Source organism: Oryctolagus cuniculus, chromosome 2, assembly GCF_051225735.1.
Source record: "Oryctolagus cuniculus isolate XC-2025 breed Fujian yellow rabbit chromosome 2, ASM5122573v1, whole genome shotgun sequence".
Classification (NCBI taxonomy): Eukaryota; Metazoa; Chordata; class Mammalia; order Lagomorpha; family Leporidae; genus Oryctolagus; species Oryctolagus cuniculus.
The window spans coordinates 35,871,699-35,893,399 of record NC_142868.1 but is presented as its reverse complement, the minus strand read 5'-3'; the positions used below and the strand labels follow the sequence as shown (position 1 = coordinate 35,893,399).

At 45.4% G+C, this 21,701-nt stretch overlaps 1 protein-coding gene across 2 annotated transcripts in view; it reads left to right on the top strand.

Annotated features, from left to right (window-relative positions):
* Positions 1–10,721, top strand: part of BEND4 (BEN domain containing 4) — a 38,727-nt gene extending 28,006 nt beyond the window's left edge. The window contains exons 4-5 of one of the 2 annotated variants that reach the window (XM_017350896.4): positions 805–1,045; positions 3,273–10,721. In XM_017350896.4, coding sequence (XP_017206385.2) covers positions 805–1,045; positions 3,273–3,490 — 459 coding nt within the window. In that variant the 3' untranslated portion in view covers positions 3,491–10,721. The remainder of the gene's footprint in view (positions 1–804; positions 1,046–3,272) is intronic. The other variant, XM_051831123.3, reaches the window with a different exon arrangement.
* Positions 10,722–21,701: the final 10,980 nt, after the last annotated feature.

Below are 21,701 nucleotides of genomic sequence, written 5' to 3'. Positions count from 1 at the left end.
TTATGGACAAGCCAGAACTAAAGTAACGGTTGTGTAGGTGCAATTGACTAAACATGGCTTATAAATGTTACAGAAACGCCTGTAATTAGTCCCACTGCAGCTATTTAGCCTGGGAATTTTATAGTAGACATAAATTAGGGAGGTGAAAAGTAAGAAAAATTTGGAGTTGACATCATGGCATTTGCAGAAGCCATAATTTGAGGAGACCTGTTTTGCATTATTATTGTTAATGATCCCCACCCTCCGGCCCCCTCCCCCCAGTTTCCACAGTTTCCCCTGCTTTAGGTCCACTTGTTTGAAGCTGTTCGCACTGTGGTCCAGTGGCGATCAGGTGTGAGGTGCAGCCCACCCGAGCGCTACCTTATTAAAGGAGGCCCCCAGCCTCATCATTTCTGAGTGTGCCACTGCCAACCAGAGGGTGCAGAGACCTGTTTGATCACACTCTTCAAAGTCATTTTTGCATATTCTAATAGATTGAAAAAGAAAGTTACAGGTTATATTTAAATAGTGTTCCCTGTCATTGGATCCTGACACATTTTAACCTACCTGTTAAAATGCAAGTTATAAATAGCTCCTCTTTCAAAGGTGTTCATTATACCTCATTGGCTCTTGTTAAAGAAAATGCAAATGTAATTTGAAAAGTGCCCGTTCTGAGTGTGGGCAATTACTTGTGCTCTTCAGTCCCTGGTTCATTGTCAGCCTAGCCACTTGGTTACAAAGCATGGTTTGCCTTTGAAATGGAGATTGCTTTGGCTGCTGGCTGGCTGGCTCGGTAGGTAATGAGAAAATATTCCGCTTTTCCAGGGAAGCAAGCAGCTGTTGAACAACTATCCCGTCTACATAACGAGCAAACAGTGGGACGAGGCTGTGAATTCCTCCAAGAAAGATGGGAGACGACTCCTGCGCTACCTCATCAGATTTGTTTTCACAACCGATGAGCTTAAGTACTCATGCGGCCTTGGGAAAAGGAAAAGGTCAGTGCAGTCAGGAGAGACAGGTCCTGAGAGACGCCCTCTGGATCCAGTTAAAGTCACTTGCCTCCGAGGTACTGCATCCTTCCCCTCAGTGTCACCATCCGTGGTCCCATTTCACCGCATTGGCTGTGGCTCCCCGTGCAAGTGTTCAGCCTTACTGTGTTTTTGATTTCTTTCCGCTGAGCCCTTATTGGCTTCATGTGGCCCATTTACTCGGTATTGAGAAGCTCTTTGGAAAAAACCCTCCTTTGCTTTAGCCTTGTTGTTCTCACTTAGTGGTACATAAGCATTGCATAGCACCTCATGTTTCACGCTTGAAATTCAGATTTTCTTTGTTGCTGGTGAAGGCTACTTCCAGCAAAACTGGAGCATTAGGGAAGCGCACAGAGGGAAGATGTGGAATTTTTTGGGGGGGAAAAAGGGGGTAAAATTGTATCTCATTTCTACTTCTAACCTGTGTACCCAGTTAGCTATCTTAAAGACATTCTTGACCCAACTCCTTAACTTGGTTTAGAATTGGTTTTCCTAAGTGCCTGAAGTATACCTTTCCTAGTAAAACTTCTGTTTCTGTATTAAAAGCCCTTTCTGGCTAATACTGCATTTCGGCAGCTGAGTACTTGGCGGCTGAGCTGCACTGCTGCAGGCCAGGTGGTGGGCGGGGAGAGTCGAGGCGCCCAGCCCATTCTGTGGAGCAGGTGCAGATAAACGCAGACTGCAAGTAGGAACATTACAGAGCTAGCCACAGCACCCTTCACACCGAAACATCCGTACCAGAAATCCCAGGCATTTCCTTCTGTGATTCAGTCAAAGTTGTATGGGTTGGAAAGACTTCATAGGGGTCAAGATTTCTCCTGGTGAGGACGTAGAAAGAAACATTCTCAGAAACATTCTCGCTGATGAGGCCTCGGCTGTTGGAAAGGATACCCTGCTCCTGCGCTCCCTGCTGGAATGCCCGCAGCGACTCTGTGACTACGGGCCAGGATGCATATTGGCTTTGTTAGCAGCTGAGATGCCCAGTCCCCTCCTGGAGATCCCGATTCAGTGGGGATAGGGGAGACACACATGGCTCCTGGTCACAGCTACCCTGGGGGATTATGATGTAGGTGGCCCTTGCTTGGCGAGGCCATGTGATCTGAGAATACCAGTGCTCACCAGGCACAGAGCACCCACTGTGGGCCACTGACTCAGTGACCAGCTGCTGGGAGTTTGCAGGGTCTGTGTAAACTTGCCATGATTGCCCTTGCGCCCCAGCATCATCACAGGTGATGGAATTAGTGCAGGTTAAGCTTGAGCACTCTGCTGGGCCCACTGTTGGATGTGGGCAGAGAAACTGCCTACAGGCTAATAAAGGAGCCACGTTACAGGGTCTCAGAACTGGATTGCTTTCCAGAAATTCTTACTCCGTGTGGTCCATTTTAATAGTAAGTTGGTAAGAATGAGAGATTAAAGTCCATCCCAAAGAACCAGTGTCATTGCCCTGAGAAGGCTGCTGGCCCCCTGTCGCCCCAACGCAGTACAGCTGCTTTACTGGAGTTTGCAGTCTCTCACTCATTCCTCGCAAGCGCCACAGCCCACAGGCTCCAGCTAGCCCTTGGGTGGAAAATACGTAGGCAAGAAATGATGGTTGTCTGTGTCAGAGGCAACCGAAACGACTCCCTCTTCCCCAGGCACGCTGATTGCTTCCTGGTAAAAAAAAAAAAAAAAAAAAAAAATACTTAGATGAGATCATACTTTTAAAAATATTTGCCAGTACATGTGATTAGGGAAGCAAGTATAGCCTATCATAGGACATGTGAAGAATGGAAAAGCCTTTGCTGAGCTAACATTAGGCACCTTCCTACTCAGTGAGACTGACTTCATTGCACTCAGTCTTCCAGTTAGCAGCTGGGTAAAGAAGCCCACGCCAAGTGTCTGTGCTGCGCTTCTGGAGGTAGTTAGCACTCTGGAAGTGGGAGCAGGTGCCGGACTCTCCGTCTGAAACGCCTTCCCTCACTGAGCTCAGACACGGTGCATATCCTTGTCCTATAACTCAGAAGCATTTTTTATTTCAACAGTTAATGTGTCTGAGAGAAATGACCCTCTCACTTAGGTGATGTTTTGCTTTTGCACATGGGAAGAAAATTTGTAAGGAGTAAGTGGAATCTAATGAGTGACATCATCATGGCATTGCATCAAATTTCCCATAAAGCTTTCCTTATAAAGCTTCTGTTAAAGTGCAAGCAGCCTATCCTGTCATCTCTGCAAAAAACAGCTGTTCTCTCTCTCTCTCTCTTTTTACTGCTACGTATTTTCCCACAGAATTCATTAGGATGCATTGCACCTCCAACCCCGACTGGTGGATGCCCTCAGAGGAACAGATAAACAAAGTATTCAGCGACGCTGTGGGTCATGCCCGGCAGGGGAGGGCCGTGGGGACTTTCCTGCACAACGGTGGCTCATTCTATGAAGGGATGGATCACCAGGCTTCGCAGGATGAAGTCTTCAATAAGAGCTCCCAGGATGGACCTGGGGATTGATGCGTGGACCAGACCTCCCCACAGGAGCCGCCCATCTTCTCCTGTCTTCTCGAGAGATCCACTTGTGAATGTCCTGTTTCTGTCACCTGAGATTCCAAAGCATGTCATTCTGTCGCTCTGTACACATTTTCACCCTGAAAACGTTCTTGACCTACTGCCATGGTTTCCAAGGAGAAATCCATTTTAGGGTTATTTGGAAAGGCCATGCCGTCCATAGCAGACTTTTGGAATGTTAGAAGACTACAATTGACTTTGAATGATTGCTAGCTAGACAGTAAAGGTGCAAAAATAGGGGAGTGCCTAGCCACGTGCTCCAGATCTTCAAGCTCTGCTTTCCAGAGCAGAGCTGGCCCGCAGAGAGGAAGGCTGGGTGAGTGCCTCTGCCACTGCAAGGTGGGTGGAGACGTAGGTTGATTTTAAAGGCCAAGGAACAGGTGTTCTGTTAGTTTAGTTCACATAAGCTGTCTTTATGTTTCCCAAAGTCTTGAATTCATAGTTCTCAGCAAAGACATTCTAAGCTGCCTCTACATTGACGTCTACTGTTAAAAAGAAGTCAGGAAACAGAGGCCACTGCTGTAGCCAGTGATTAGTTGGAAGTCAGCTGTTTTTCTGCTACTTTACAAAAAGAAGAAATTCCAAGAAGGCGCACTGTGTGATCTGTGGAGTTTGTACACAGTAGTTTTTCATTCTGTCAGTCAAGAAACATCTAGAGGTCCAGAACCATTTTGAATGTTCGATCTCATAGTTTCCTGGGGCCAACAGTTTCCTTAGTCTAAAGTCAGTCTCTGTGGACACAGAACCAGAATGCTGGGTTGAACAATGAGAATTTCCACCAATTTGTTGTTTGGTGCACCGAAGACCAAACAAGTTGTGTGACCACTGGCATTGGGCTGCATCAGCCAGATGTTCTGGCGTTGTGTACACACAGCCCCAGGCCAGTCTGGCAACTATGCAATGGGCATGTCGTTGATTTCTCTGATATTTCAGGGGCTGTCTGTGCTGAATTGATCTTCACAATTTGTGTTAAATTTCTGTGCTCCATGGTCATGGATGAAACCATTTCATCCCAAATGTGCTACTCCTCTCCCCCAGTTACAAGCTGTGGTTAAGTTCCCATCGTGTCATATTCTCTGCACCCCCTCCTCCCACCACTGTCCGCTGTTCAGTTTGTTGATCTCCGAATGGCGGAATGAGTGATGTCCTGGGACCTTTCCTCAATCAGCAAATGCTGTCGAGGTGCTGGAGCCCTGACTTCTGAGGGCATCACGTGGCATGTCAGAAGCGCTTCCTTTACTGAACTGGTCCAGGCTGCTGCATTTTTTGGGAAAGCAGAGGACTACATGGGCAGTGTTTGTTTAAGGCTGTTAATGGCATCTGCAAACATAGCTGAGGGTTTTGAGTGTCCATTTATAAAGGTTTCTGTCTTGCCATGTTTTGGTCCAAGTAAGACCCTAAATTGTCCTTAAATTTACCACATAGTACTATAGGCTGAGTCTTAGAAATGGGTCTTTTTGTTGATTTCAACCCTTGAAGAATTTAATGTTTCCAGGAGTGCACGTGTGTCAGATTTATTCAGTAACTGTAGGGAGAAGTAACATAGCAATCCTGTTTTGGAAAAGTTAGTAAGAATTTGGAAAAGCAGTGCTGGGGACAAATGGGATGTTGCTTAAGACAGCCGTGGCTGTGCAAGGAAGGAAGATGCCTCTGGAAGCGTTGTTAGAGCTCTAGGAAGTCAGTGCCAGGTCCGATTCTTTGACAGCATGAAAGCTTGCCTGAGGGGAGCCCCTCCGTGGCCTGTGGGTCTTGCAGTTCTGTCTTCCTGTTTCGCACTGGGCTACGGTGATCCTTACTGCTGATGAGCACATTGGCCTTTATCTACAGCAGCAGCGTACGGCCACTGCTTGTAAGAAGAGCAGACCCCCAGCTCCTAGCGTTTTCTTGGGTTCTGCTCATTTCTTCTTCACTCTGGAGCCCTGTGGTGCTGGTCGCTGGTCTGCACTCCTCCTTGGGTGGAGGGGGGGTGGTGACGGCAACCTGTGGATTGGCTGTAATTCTCACCACCGTCCTCTCATCCCATCCACCTGATTTCTCTATCAACTGTTTCCAGTGCAGATTCTAGAACTTTGGAGCTGCGCATTGGCTGTCTGTTGTGCATGAGGAAACCGAGGCCTACAGAGATGAAGTGCTCAGTACCACCCAGCCAGTCCTAATGCCTCTGGGAGTGCTGGGTCCTAGGCTCCCCTGTCCCGGGGCAGCAGTACTGTTGAGTTAACCCTGTTTGTGTAATTGCCGCATTCCATTAGCCTGGCCCACTGCCTGACCCAGATGCCGCTTAGGCTGTGACATAGCATGAGCTCTCATACTTCACTAGCCCTCATCCTAGGACTGACCCATCCTGCCACGGAGGTCACCTGCAAGGCTGTTACGTCACCTGTGTTCACGTGAGTCTTATGTCAGGCCTGCAGAAGAGGTTCATTTCTTTTCTGCTCAGCCCTGTGCAGTCCTATGAACAGCGAGGTTAAAGGGTCATCACTCAGGAAGACTGGATGTCATCACTGCTCCCTCGGCCTTTCAGTTGATCACTTTGGAGACCTGAAGATGTTGCTTGTTGATTTGATTTTCCGCGTCTCTGAAATTTGGACCAATTGCTGTTAGACAAGCGGTGTAGACTCATGTCAGCTTTTAGTCATTTTAGTGTTGGTGTAACACAGGTTATATTAAAACAGCTCAGGAGGCACCAGTGCTCCACTGATGGCTCTCCAGACCCACGAAGACTAGACGTGGACTTGCTGTCGACGACTAGGTGAGTCCATAGCCCACGTCCACTACTGGTGACAGCAGCTCAGTGTGTCCTCTGTTTTCCAAATTAAAGTCCTATACAAAGATCATGCTGCTTTTCACAGTGAACTGATGCCCCCAGTACAGTTCCAGACAGGCTAAGGGTAGAGGACCCTGGCGTGCTGTGTGGCAGAGGACGCTGGCCAGGGTCCTGCAGAGGGGAGCAGTGCTCTGCGGGCAGCTGCTGAAGTGAGAGTTCTCATGGTGTCTCTTGGTGGTGCAGTGTCCAGAGCCTCCTGCTTCAACTGCAGTGTTCAGTGTTCTCAAGAAAAACTGGAGACATTTAGATTGTAACTCCTCTTTTTTTTCCTGAATGTTTCCCGCAGCCCTTGAACTCCAGAGTCATCCCCAGGATTCCTCACTGCGCCTCAGCATTTAGGTTGCTGTCGCTCTTGGTGTCGCTCATGAGGAATGTAGCGGAGAGTATTAGGGTGTTGGCAGAAAACTGTGTCATCCCCTCTGGTAGGGGAATTGAGGTACGTGATGTGTACAAGGGTACTTCACGAGATTCTTGACAAAACAGAATTGAAAGCTGACTTTATTTTGGTGCAAACACAATGTCGAAATTCTTGCATAGTTTTTTTCAGAATAGGCATTTTCCACAAACTTTTAAAGGACTCGTAGAGCTGATTTATAACTGTAGAGTGAGTGGGTGATTTTTTGTTCTGTGTCATTGCTTATTCCTTCACCCGTGATAAAAACACATTGATACAAGAGATTCCTTCCCTCAGATTATAAGGAGATATAAGTTGCTATAGTCTATTACTTGACCCAACTACATGTGGCATCAAGAGACGGTAACTTATATTGATAGAATGGCTTTTTAAAGTTCAGTAACTGTTGTACTATCTAATGTCTACCCAAAATTCAGAAAATAATTCAAACTTGGGAATCTACAGGTTCATGATTTCCCATTTTCCTGTCCCTTCTAATGACTTCTGTTGCTCAGAAAACATAACACATCATGTAAAGATAAAACACCTCTGTGTAGACAAGCAATACCTTGCCTTCAGTTGGATTCTGTCATTCAGTATGGGCTGTAGAACCTGAGTAGCCATTGACTACCTCCTTAGTTTCTTCTTAGATTTGTAAGATTCCTTGGTAACTTCATTTGTAGAAAAAATTGAGTATCACTGTGCTCATTCAGTGCTATGTCATTTCACAGTACAGATCTGTTTTAATTTTTGACAGCTCTTATATACAGATTTTTAGAAATGTAATAGAAAATGATTTTGCACATATGGTGCAAGTCTTGCTGTGTATGTTTAATGTGGCAACACTTGCCAAAACTGCTTGGCAAACATGTCAAATAAGATGCTTGAGTCAGAACTCTAATGTAAATGTGTCTAAACAGCAGTATGTATCATTACGATGTATTTTTGTAAACATAGTGATGGCTGCTTTCAGTCATGTAAGTACTGGATAAAAATAACCACTTCACTGGGAATGATGTAGGGAAATGTCACCCAGCTGATGGCCCTCTATGAAGTTATTTGTATTGTCAGCTGATGGCATTGGTTCTTTTATTCACATTGTTTCTTAGAGGAGACTGAAGAAGTGACATCAGACAACATGAAGTGCAAAAATAATAACCCATCAGGATTTGCCTTCCAAATGTCACATTCAAAACTTTAACTGAAATAAATACCTTAGAGGCCATTTTACCCTCCGAAGTATATTCAGTTGTAAGAAACAGTGAGAGGACTTGACTTCTCTCATCTGATGTCCAGCTTGGGCAGTTTGTCTGTTGAAAGTATTAAATCTTTGCAATAACAGTGAACAGGTTAATTTTCCTTATAACCGGCCTTACTGGACTAACAATATATAGGCTGTGGTTTCATTGAGTCAGAATTCCTCAAATTGCAATAAAAATATATCTGTTTGCAAGACTCACTCCAGTGCAAGTGGCCAGATGTGTTGTGGCATATTAGAAAACTATTTGGGCCCATTCAAAGCAGATTACAGAGGAAAATTGATATTTTTCTTATTAAAAAGGTCTTTGGAAGTAAAGAGGTACTTGAGCATACAAACCATACACCCTCAGAAATGTCCAGCTTCCTGCATAAGATGTACAGAAGGCTGTAGGAGTGGGTAAATTAAAGTCACTAGCTTGTTGACATTTTTTTCATAGGTTGCCAGTAGCAGAAACAGAGATATAAAAGCAAAGGTTTGAGCTCAGTGAAGTGGTGGTCTTTGGGAAGTCCTTCATGTTACAAGGGGCCCTGGGTATCCCTGGGCAGTAGCCAGTGCTCCATTCACATTTCCATTCGTCATCTTTGTAGCCTTGCAGTTGATGAGTCTGGTTTGGAAGAGAGGGTTTTATGTTGTCACTGTGAGTCCCGTGGTGAACGTTTTGTAGGAAATGCAGTGATCTGTGGATCTCCCTGTAGTTTTGGCTTCAGCATCCCTTTTGGCTGTGTTTCAGTTTTCAATGGCATGCCAAGGCCACGCGGGCCCTGATTTGTGTTTCTTGGGAACAGGGCATGCCAGAGGTGGGTGATAAAACTTGGAAGGTCACTGGTCCAGTCCAGCCTTGTCCACTTTGAGCATTGCCTTTATGTCTCTCTTCTCTGGAACTTCATGTAGCAGCCTAACACTGGGGCCAACTTGCCTTTACTCTATTTTCTATGATGAATACTTGTGGAGAAACTGTGACAGATCCATCGATCCTAATATTTTTATTGTTGAAGTCTTGTTGATTATTAATAATTTCTATTTGATTGTACTGTGTAGAGTTATACACACTAGGGATATGTTAATAAAGCTACAAATGCATAGTGTAATATAGAATAGCAAGATTTTTTTGTGAACAATTTATATAGAAGAGTAAGTTGTTTTTTAAGTGTTAGGCACATTTCTTTTAGGAACCTAAAATGTTATAAGAGTTTTTTAAACATTTAATATTTTTAATTATAAGAGACATTTGTTACTAGAGCCAATTATTTCAGGTGTTCTAATTGGAGTATTGATTTTATTACCTCATATACCTCTATAATGCCACATGTTCTGTTGGGAATAAAATTGCACAATAAATGTCAAGTTTCTGTTAAGTGTTTTAATGTGTCGTTTGCATTTTTTCCCAATTCATTGTAAAAGCTTGTCTCTTTTTTTATATAGAACCTTTCTCCCCCTGTAGCTAATAGGACTTTTTACTTGTCTCTAAATACCAAAAGAATTTTGCCTAATACCCAGATTGAAGATACTCAGTTGTCAGAGAAGTGACTAAAAATCATCCCAAAATTCATTTGACCTACTGGATAAAAGGGACAGCCAGTGCTGATCCAGGAGTGACATGTATTCCAAGAGGTTTCTGCCCAGTATTTTGCACATTCACACTTTTAAACACACATGCCTTTCTACACACAGAATCATTCCATCAGAAAGAATAAGACCCCATAGCTGCTACTTTATGTCCTTTGAAAAATGGGAAAAAATATTGGTTGTTAATGGTCTTTGAACAATGAGGTGAGTAAAAAAGCTAAGTAGCTATAGCTAATCAGGTGAGATGGTTGTGGCTTCCCACGTTTTACTTCATAAAATATAATCTGAAATGATCATTACATAACAACAAAATAGAATGTTACTTCATAAATCAGAGTCAGAAAAAATAAGTTTTGCTTTAGGGAAAATAGAAAAGTTATATTTTTTGCTCTGGAAAATACAAAGTTTTATCCCATAGTTTAGATGGAAAAGCAATGCATTAGTCCAAATAAATATTGTTAAGATGATAATACTCGAAAATTGATCTAGAGATTCAATACAATTCCTATCTGTCTCAGCTACCATCTTTGCAGAAATGGACAAGCTAAACCTAAATTCATAAGGTAGTACAAGGAAGCCAGGTAGCAAACAGAAATAAACCCTTGCGTTTATAGTTGATTGATTTCTGTTACCAAGGATACCAAGGCACTCCAGTGCAGAAAGGATCTCTAGCAAATGGCGCTGGGGAAACAGGGTCTCCACATCCAAAGATCAAGGTTAACATCAGAGCCAAAAAGTAACTCAAAATGGGTCCCACAGCTAAATATTTTAAGAGCTAAGGCCTTAAAACTCTAAAAATGTAGAAGTAGGGGCCGGCATTGTGGTGCAGTGGGTTAATGCCCTGGCCTGCAGTGCCAGCATCCCATATGGGTGCTAGTTCTAGTCCTGGCTTTTCCACTTCTGATCCAGCTCTCTGCTATGGCCTGGGCAAGCAGTAGAAGATGGCCCAAGTGCTTGCGCCCCTCCACCCGTGTGGGAGACCCATGGATGAGGCTCCTGGCTCCTGGCTTCGGATCTGTGCAGCTCCGGCCATTGCAGCCAACTGGGGAGTGAACCATCAGCTGGAAGACCTCTCTCTCTGTATAACTTTGACTTTAAATAAATAAATCTTTAAAAAAAAAAAAAAAGTAGAAGTAGACCTTAATCTTGGATTGCAAGAGTGGGGAACTCTTTCTGCCAAGGGTCCTTTGGATATTTATAATGTTATTTGTGGGCCATACAAAAGTGTCAATTTAAAAATTGACCTGCTCTGGTTTTATTGAATTTTGAGTCCTGTGTGCAGTTTCCCTTGGCAGGGCCATAACAAATGATTTTACAGGCCTTGTGCAGCCTGAGGGCCATACACTCCCCACCCCTAGATTAGACAGCGGCTTCTTCAATATGACAAAAGGTTAAGCAACCAAAGACAAAAATAGATCAACTAGACTCTTAACAGAAGAAAAAAATGTTATGCTTCAAAAGATACCATGAAAAATGAAAAGACAGTCTGTAGACTGGGAGAGAATGTTTGCAGATCGTGTGTCTAAAACGAGCCTGGTAGCCAGAATGTGCAAGAATAGAACTCTTCAAACTCAGAAAAGCCCAGTTGAAAATGGGCAAAGGATCTTAATGCACCTGCTCTGAGCAAGACAGACAAATGGCCAGTAAGCATAAGGAGTAAGCATAACACCATTCGTTAAGGGAAAGTAAATGAAACCACAGTGAGATGATACCTCACTCTGCTGGCTGAGATGAGAATGTGAAGAGATTGAAACCCTTGGGAGTTTCTCATGGGAAGGTCAAGTGGTACAGTCACTTTGGAAAATACTTTGGAGTTGCTTAAAAAGTTAATCATACTGTTACCATACGACCCAGCATTTTCACTGAATTAAAAACATGTCTATACACAGCTGCTTGAACAACAGTGTTCATAAAGGAAGGACAGTGTCAGTGTCTCCAAAGCGGAAAGGACCCATTTGTCCATCAATTGATGACGGGATAAACAAAATGCAGCGTGCTCACGCAGTGGAACACTTTGCAGCCATGTATTGAACCATACTGCAACATGGTTGAAGCTGGACAGCTCCTGCTCAGGGAGAGAAACCAGACACAAACCGTGTATGTGAATGTCAGGATACTCAAAATACCAGGTGATGCTGCCCAGTACACAGGTTACGAGATTAAGAAACAAAGTCTATCGTGATGTAACTCCTTTGAAGTGGATTATGTGTGTTGGGAGTATGCCTGCTGGGCTTGTACTTCAGTGGCAGGCCTTGGGCCCAGAAAGTGAATGCTGTACCCAAAGGCTGGATACGCTGGAGAAAAATGACAACCATTAATTATGAGGAAAATCTCGAGGTTCCACTGGGCAACTTGTTCCTCCAAATCAAACTGTATTCAAAATAGTTAAGGATTGGTGATGTGGTGCAGCAGGTTAAGCCGCCACTTGCAACACTAGATGTGCAAGACGGGCTGAAAACAGCTTTGAAGTGGAGAGGGAGAAAGACAACGAGAAAAAAGAATGATCCCACCACATTTGCAAGCACACAGATCAGGCACAAATAATCCTTTTCAGTGGGCGTGGCCTTTGGCTGAGGTGGTCAAGTCTGTCTTGGTATGGGCCATCCTCCGCTGCAGAGAGCTGGACTGGAAGAGGAGCAACCGGGACTAGTACCCAGCACCCCATCCGGGACTAGAACCTGGGGTGCCGGCGCCGCAGGCGGAGGATTAGCCAAGTGAGCCGCGGTGCCGGCAGTGAATCAGAGATTCTAATCCAGGCAGTCCAAATTGATGTAAGCCCATGTGTTACCAAATCCAATAAAACATATTTGGAAGGTAATACCTGTAAGAGGGGCCAGTGCTCTGGCGTAGCAGATAAAGCCGCCATCTGCAGTGCTGGCATCCTATATGGGCACCGGTTCTAGTCCCAGCTGCTCTGCTTCCGATCTACTTCTCGGCTATGACCTGGGAAAGCAGTGGAAGATGGCACAAGTCCTTGGGCACCTGCACCCGCGTGGGAGACCCAGAAGAAGCTCCTGGCTCCTGGCTTCCAATCGGCGCAGCTCCGGCCGTTTCAGCCGTCTGGGGAGAGCCAGCGGATGGAAGACCTCTCTCTTGCTCTCGCTCTCGCTCTCTCTCTCTCTGCCTCTGCCTTTCTGTAACTGCCTTTCAAATAAATAAATAAATTTAAAAAAAAATACCTGTAAGACTGTCAAGACTAAGAAAATCACTGAAACAGGTTGATAACACAGTAACTGTTTTAAAAAGTTCTTAGCTCTAGCTGATCAAAGTGTGATTCATCTTTCAATTTGGTTTTATACTGCTGCCTAAAATCCTGAAAAAAATGCATACATGAATATTGGTGTAGTTTCTGAGTCTTTTGTCAGAGTCCTGATTATGATTCAGGCTTTTTATTAAAATTTTATTTATTTATTTATTTGAAAGGTGGAGTTACAGAGAGGGAGAGGAAGAGACAAAGAGATCTTCCATCTGCTGGTTCACTCTCCAAATGGCCACAACAGCCAGGGCTGGCCCAGGCTGAAGCCAGGAGCCAGAAGCTTCCTCCAGGTCTCCCACATGAGTGCAGGGGCCCAAGGATGTGGACCATCTTCGCTGCTTCTCCTAGGCACATTAGCAAGAAGCTGGGTTGGATGTGGAGCAACCAGTACTCTAATTGGCACCCAATGGGATGTCGGCATTACAGATGGAGGCTTAACCTGCTCTGCCACAGCGCCCACCCCATGATTCAGGCTTAAGGGTCCACAGTAGACACCTCAATGTCTCTGCCAGCAGTCCACAGTAATCACTCGTCCTGATGTTTAAGAATACCAGCACATTTTTTGTCAGTTAAAAATGAAAATTGATATGAAAAGGAAAAAAAGGCTCAGGCGTCCGGCCCGTGGTTTGGAATACCTGCATTTCATGTTTGAGTGCCTGGGTTTGAGCCTCACCTCTGCACCTAATTCCAGCTTCTCGCTAGTGCACACCCTGGGAGGCAGCAGGTGGTGGGGCAAATGGTTGGGTACTCACCTCCCACATGGGAGACCTGGATGGAATTCCTGGCTCCTGGCTTCAGCCTGGCCAGCCCTAGCTGTTGTGGTTATTTGGGGACTGAACCAATGGATAAATGATCCCCCCCACCCCCCCATCTCTCTGTTGCACTGCTCTGCCTTTCAAATAAATAAAAGATGTTTAAAAAAAAAAAAAAAGACTTTTTCCTCCCTAGGTTCTGGTGGAGAGTCGGGTGCTGCTGATAGGGGGGAAAGAGATAGAAAAATATCTTCTGGGCTCTGATACCAATGATGATTGTTTCTTCTTCCTGGCCACACAGAGGCACTTTTCAATTCAATTGAAGAAACACAGTAATTGTGTTTGATGTGGCTTGTATCATGTTTGCTATTACCATTTTGTGCTAAATAATTACCCTTCCAGTTTCTGGTGTATTTTTGGATACACTGTTTTTCTGCAACTGCAGAAGAATGTCAAAGCCAAAACTAGGTGTATGGTGTATGTAATATGCAATAACTTTAAATTTGATAAAGACAATCTCCTGATCCTTTCACATTTCTCCTTTTTTTAAAATACTCTCTTTTTTATTTGAAAGAAGTAGGGAGAGACAGATCTCCCATTCACTGGTTCAGGAACCAGGAACCAGGAGCTTTTTCCAGGTCTCCCACATGGGTGACAAGGGACCCAAGGACTTGGGCCATCTTCTGCTGCTTTCCCAGGCCATTAGTAGGGAGCTGGATTAGAAGTGGAGCAGCTGGAAATGAACCAGTGCCCATATGGGATGCTAGCACCACAGGCGGTCCCTTATCCCACTACACCGCAATGCCAAAAGATATACAATGGGGAAAATCCACTTGAATCTATGGGGAGCTATAAGCTTTTTAAAAGGTTTTATGTATCTGAGAGAGAAAGGAGAGTTGCAATCAACTGGTTTGCTTTTCAAATTCCCACAACCCCTGGGGCCAAACCAGCCTGGGCCAAAGCCGGGAGCCAGGAACTCAATCCAGGTCTCCCAGTGAGTGGCAGCAGAGACCCAGCAACTTGAGCCACCACCTGCTGCTTCCCAGGCTGTGCGTCAGGAGGCAGGGGTTAGGGTGGGAGGCAGTAGCAGACCTGGGCACTGGGAGACAGGCATCCTAGCTGGTATTGTAACTGCCAAGTCAAATGCCTTCTCCTAAACATTTTTTAATTAAGAAAGATATAATCTTGGTGAAGAACATGAAGTCATTTGAAACGTCCTTAGTGATTGACTAGGAAGTTACAAGTAGAAGGAGGTTAGAGGTCTTCTCATTCAGCAGTAAATTCACAAGGAAGGCACGGAAAACTCAAGTCATCTCGACTCCATTTACCAGCAGTGCCTGAGTAAACATCAGGAAAACCATAGAACCGTAAGGTTTCTACAAACACTTGGCCACGTCTCTTACTGGTTTTGCTCTTTTGCCACCTCAAGCCCAGTGTGAAGTTATATAAACTATATCTCAACCTCAGCCACAGCTTGGCTCAGTGCAGCCTTCTCCATGGACTTGTCACTGCTGTCAGCCACCTTTCTCTGTTCCTGTCATTGATTTATCTTTTTTTTTTTTTTTTTTTTTTGACAGGCAGAGTGGACAGTGAGAGAAAGAGACAGAGAGAAAGGTCTTCCTTTTCCGTTGGTTCACCCCACAATGGCTGCTGCGGTTGGTGCACCGCGCTGATCGGAAGGCAGGAGCCAAGTACTTATCCTGGTCTCCCATGCGGGTGCAGGGCTCAAGTACTTGGGCCATCCTCCACTGCCTTCCCGGGCCATAGCAGAGAGCTGGACTGGAAGAGGAGCAACCAGGACAGAATCTGGCGTGCCGAGCGGGACTAGAACCCCGTGTGCCGGCGCTGCAGGCGGAGGATTAGCCTAGTGAGCCGCGGCGTTGCTTTATCTTTAAAAGGCTGTTGTACTGGTGTTTTCTGTAAACTGCCTGTTGCCACTTGGAAATAGATGGGGCCCAGAAAATAACTATGTAAGAATGCTTCCTGTGATAGGAATTGTACTACTTGAAGTCCTAAACTAACCTCGGAAATGTGGCAGCTTCCTTCCCCCTTTGTCCCCTCCCCAACCTCCCCCAAGAAACTAACGAAAACCTTTCTATTTTTTCCAACTTTATCCATGTGGAATTCATCTTGTCAGCCTTTGGGATCAGTGTCTTATCAGTGGCAGAATCTGATGAATACAGAGAAGAATAGGACTTGTGCTATTCCAAGGCCACGACCCCTCCCTCTCTGGGGGTCCTAACTGGAAGCCTTTGTCTAGAGCAGCCCCCAACAAGTAACCATCAGTTGTCTCTCAGGAGCTGGAAGGGGAAGTAACTACAGGAGTGACAATGGCTTGTGGGTTTAGGCCACTGAGGTCTCAGGCATAGCTTGTTACTGCACCAGAGGTGTTATCTTTTTTTTATTTTTAAGATCATTTATTTGAAAGGTAGAGTTACAGAGAGGCAGAGAGAGAGAGAGAGGGTCCATCTGCTGGTTCACTCCCCCAAATGGCTGCAATGGCCGGAGCTGGGCTGATCCGAAGCTAGGAGCCAGGAACTTATTTCGGGTCTCCCACATGAGTGCAGGGGTCCAAGGACTTGGGCCATCTTCTACTGCTTTCCCAGGCCACAGCAGAGAGCTGGATCGGAAGTGGAGCAGCCAGGACTAGAACCAGCACCTATATGGGATCCTGGCACTGCAGGCAGCAGCTTTACCCACTACACCATAGCACTGGCCCAGAGAGAGAGAATCTTAATTTACTGATTCACTCCCGAAATGGCCTCACCAGCTGGAACTGAGCCAGGCTGAAGCCTGGAGCCAGGAACTCCATCCTGGTCTCCCACATGGCTGGAAGAGATCCAGGCATGTGGGCCCTCTTCCGCTGCTTTCCCAGGCACGTTAGCAGGGAGCTGGATCGGAAGCTGAGCAGATGCTGGCATCGCACATGGTGGTTTCACCTGCTGTGCTCCAACACTGGCCCCCAAAATTAATCTCTCTTAAACATTTAAGAAATAATTCTAACCTTTTAGTTCAGGATCAAAACTAGGGATCCTCTCTGCAGATGAACATGCACTTGGGATTTTTAAAGAAATTCTAAGCGGCTCTTGGATCCCCTGGGTTATCCACAGTCCCAGTGTTAAGAAGGCCCAATTTAGAATCTTCTCTGTTCAGACTCACTTTTCTCTGACGATTTAACTTACAGCTTTTAAATTTTTCTTTAACTGTACTTGTTGGCTATACAGAAAGACATTGTTGTAAAATATACTGATCCAAAGTGTTAACTTGAGTACATTATTAGTCTAGAAATAGGGTATCAGAAAAAGAAATGGCTGAGCCTGTTCCAGGTAGGGAAATTCCATTGTTATAAAGGCATGTGTCACCATCATTATTGAAATGAAGTAGTTTTTCTCCCCAAAATGCCCTAAAACTAAGATTAGCCTGTACCTTTTCAAAATTATGCCAAGTCTAATCTGATGGGCTCTTTCATATTAATGATATACTAATAAAAGTATTTATAAGGAAGCGATTTTAAGGAAATGATTCCATGCTAGAAGCACTCCTTCCCGTTTCGATGGCCAGCAAGCCTGCCCATTTACGTTGCAGGCAGGCACACACTGAAGGCCCAGCTCGCATCAGTCACTGCATGTTCCTGCCCTCTGCTCCCTCCCCTTTGCTCTAATCAGAAAAGTAAATGGAATTGTTTGAGTGCCTTTACTCTGTGCCGTGCTGTCTGCTCAGCGAGCAGATGTCTCTATTGCCAGGGTACCAAGTGCCTACCCACATGGAAGTACTGGGGGAAAATATTTAAAATCTGGCCACTTAGAATTGTTCCTAAAAAAAAGGTTTCACAAACAAGTAACATACAGTAACACATTGCTTTTGTAAAATACCTTCAAAATCACTGTTTGGGTCTTTCTTCTCTGGTTCTTACCCAAAAACGAACAGAAACTAACTTCAGTTCTGTCTCCATTTTATTCGATGTATCTTTTCTTCTTCACATTCATTGAGTGCGCACCGTGCAAGTGATTGCTCATTCCTGGGCCCCAGTTCCCTGTTACCTGGGAGAAGATAGCTGGAGAAGAGCCCGGGATGATTTCCAACAAGACTGGGCACCTTTCACAGCAGCTGTGGCCGGCTACTGGGTTCAAACCAGTCGGTTCTGGTGGGCGAGAACCGTCTTGGTGGGATGGGAAATGCACCTCCTCCCAGCTGGCTCCGCTTCTTCCAGGAGCAGCTCAGAATGAATGCAGGAGGAGCTGAGTGCACGCCCTATAGGCTGTCTGTTACAATGCTGGCCGCTTATCTTACAGCTCTTAACACAAGGACACACGCCTGTTCTTTACAGTGGTCCACTCCCATTTTAAAATAGTGTGTCTGAAATGAAGTGGGTTTCTTTTTTTGTGAATTCCTGTGGCTAATGTCTACATTATAATGAGAAGTTCATAGTAAATCTTCATTGTTAAAGATCACCATTCTTTAACAGTGTGGGAGGGAAGGAGGAGTAACTTTGAAAATAATTGCAGGTGACTGCTGACAGCCCTTCCTACTCAAGAGGCTGCACTGGGTATTTTGTGAAAAATAAGTCACTTAAACCAGAAATGAACAGGTAGAATTTGATATTGAAGATAACAATACGCTGTGGCGTAGTAGGCTAATCCTCTGCTTATGGTGCCAGAATCCCATATGGGTGCCGGTTTGTCTCCTCTTCCCATCTAGCTCCCTGCTATTGGTCTGGGAAAGCCTTGGAAGATGTCCCAAGTACTTGGGCCCCTGCATCCACATGGAGACCTGGAGGAGGCTCCTGGCTCCTGGCTTCCAGCTCCGGCCCAGCTCCGGCCGTTGTGCCATTTTGGGGTATGGACCTGCGGATCTCTGTAGCTCTACCTCTCAAATAAATAAAACCTTAAAAAAAAATACAAAATAGCATTAACATTAACATTAGCATTCCCCCAAATGAAGTACTATGCTTAAATATCACAAAGTACAAGATCTAAAATGAGGAAAGCTATGAAACTCCAATGAAACAAAGAACTGGGGAGAGTATCATAGCACAATGTGGTTAAGCATTGCTTGGGATGCCCACATCCCATATCTGAGTGCCAGTTCAAGTCCTGTCTGATCCAGCTCCCTGATAATGTGCCTGGAAAGCAGCAGGTGATGGTCCAAGTGCTTGAGTTACTGCCTCCTATATGGGTGACCTGGATGGAGTGTCCAGCTCCTGGCTTTAGCCTGGCCCAGACTCAGCCATCGAGGCTACTGGGGAATACACATGGAGGAGATCTCTCTCTGTCTCTGTCTCTGTCTCTGTCTCTGTGTGTTACTCTGCTTTTCAAATAAATAAATAATTTTTTTAAAATCAAACTTAAAAAATGGAGAGAGGGTATTCATATAGGAAGGCAATATTGTTAAGATGTCAGTTCCAGGGTGGCACTGTGGAGCAGCAGGTAAAACCACCGCCTGCAGCACCAGCATCCCATATGGGCACCAAGTCCTGGCTGCTGCACTTCAACCCAGCTCCCTGCCTGGGAAAACAACAGATGGTCCAAGTGCTTGTGCCCCTGCCACCCATGGGAGACATGGAAGGCATCCTGGTTCCAGGCTTCATTCTGACCCAGCTGTGGCCAATAGTCATTTGGGGAATGAACCAGTGGTCTCTCCCTGCCTCTCCCTCTTTCTTTCTATAACTCTGCCTTTCAAATAAATAAACAAATCTTAAAAAAAAAAAGTTCCTCCAAACTTGATCTAGAGATTCAACAAAATTCCAATCAAAATCCCAGCAAGTTATTTTGTGGATATTGACAAACTTATTCTAAAGTTTATATAGAAGGCAAAACACCCAGAATAGTCAACTCAACATTGGAGGGGAGAACGAAGTTGGAAGATGACAGTACCAGACTTCAAGACTTACTATGAGCTATGGTATTTAGGGGCCGGCATTGTGGCACATCAAGGTTAAGCTGTGACCTGTCAGGGCCGGTGCTGTGGTGCAGTGGGTTAACGCCCTGACCTGAAGCGCCAGCATCCCATGTGGGCGCCAGCTCAAAACCCGTCTGCTCTACTTCCAGTCCAGCTCTCTGCTATGGCCTGGGAAAGCAGTAAAAGATGGCCCAAGTCCTTGGGCCCCTGCACCCACATGGGTGACCTGGAGGAGGCTCCTGGCTCCTGGCTCCTGGCTTCGGATCTGCGCAGCTCCGGCTGTTGCAGCCAATTAGGGAGTGAATCATTGGATGGAAGACTCCCCCTCCCACCCCAGCTCTCTGCCTCTCCTCTCTCTGTGTGACTCTGCCTTTCAAATAAATAAATAAATCTTTAAAAGAAAAAAAAGGTTGAGCTGTGACCTGCCATGCCAGCACCCCATATCGGAGTATGGATTCAAGTCCTGGCTGCTCCATTTCAGATCCAGCTCCCTGCTAATGCACCTGGGAAGACAGTGGATGATGGCCCAGGTATTTGCAGACCTGCCTGGGCTATTTGTGGAGTGAACCAGTAGATGGAAGATCCATCTCTCCCTTTCTCTGTAACTCTCTGTCTTTCAAATAAATAATAAAATAATAAATCTCTCTTTCAAAAAAGCTGCAGTACCCAACGCAGTGTGGTGTTAATGAGAAAATAGATAATCCATGGAACAGAACCAAGAGCACAGAAATATTCTCACATGTGGTGAACTGATCTTTGAGAAAGGGACAAAGGCAATACAGTAAGATAAAACATATAGTTGTCAACAAATGAACAGTTGGGATATCGTGTGCCAATCCATGAATCCAGACACACATTACACCCTTTATAAAAACCAACTGAAACACGATAGTGTCAGGCATTGTGGCACATCAGGCTAAGCCACCGACTGGTATGCTCACATCGCATACTGGGATGCTGGAATTTGAGCTCTGCTTCCACTTCCAATCCAGCTTCCCGCTAATGTACATCCTGGGAGGTACCAGATGGTGGCTGAAGTACTTGGCACCCTGCCAGCCAACTGTGAAACCAGGATGGAGCTCTGGGCTCCTGGCTTTGGCCTGGCCCAGCTCTGGCCATTACAACCATTAGGGGAGTGAACCAGTGAATGGAAGACCTGTCTCTCTTCCTTCCTCCTCCCTCCTTCTGTTACTCTGCCTTCCAAATACATAAATAAATCTAAATAAAAATACTGAAGTGCAGTGATTAAAAAGCAACTTGCCTAAAGTAAACGTATAGTAAGAGCAGAATCTGAAACCAAAAATGTGTCCAAATCACTAGCTTCAAGAAGTCAGTGGGAGATATGGATTACTTTTTTTTTTTTAATTTTTTTTTTTTGACAGGCAGAGTGGACAGTGAGAGAGAGAGACAGAAAGGTCTTCCTTTGCCGTTGGTTCACCCTCCAATGGCCGCTGCGGCCGGCGTGCTGCTGCTGGCGCACCGCGCTGATCCGAAGGCAGGAGCCAGGTGCTTCTTCCTGGTCTCCCATGGGGTGCAGGGCCCAAGCACTTGGGCCATCCTCCACTGCACTCCCGGGCCACAGCAGAGAGCTGGCCTGGAAGAGGGGCAACCGGGACAGAATCTGGCGCCCCAACCGGGACTAGAACCCGGTGTGCCGGCGCCGCAAGGCGGAGGATTAGCCTAGTGAGCCGCGGCGGATTACTTTTTAATACATTTTCCAAACTTTTTGAAGGTCCACATAGAGTGCTTTTTTGTTATTATGTAAATGCTTACAATGAATCAAGATAATACAACATGGATTCTGATTTCCTTAACCAATGCACCAGATTTATATCTTCAGGTAAATTTTATTATTTAAAGAATTATCTTAAAAAAAAAAAAAAAAACACATGAATTTGGGACCAAAGTTGTGGTGCAGCAGGGTAAACCGCTGCCTGCAATGCCAGCTCCCGGTACCAGAGCACAGGTTAGGGTCCTAGTTGCTCTGCCTTTGAGAACTTCCTGCTAATTCACCTGGGAAGGAGCAGAGGATGGCCCAAGTGCTTGGGCCCCTGCTGCCCATGTTGGAGACTGGAATGGGAGTTCTAAGTTCATGGCTAACACCTGGCCCATCCCCAGCTGTTGCAGCCATTTAGGGATTGACCCAACAAATGGAAGCTTTCCTTCCCTCTCTCGCTCTATCACACTGCCTTTCAAATAAAAAATG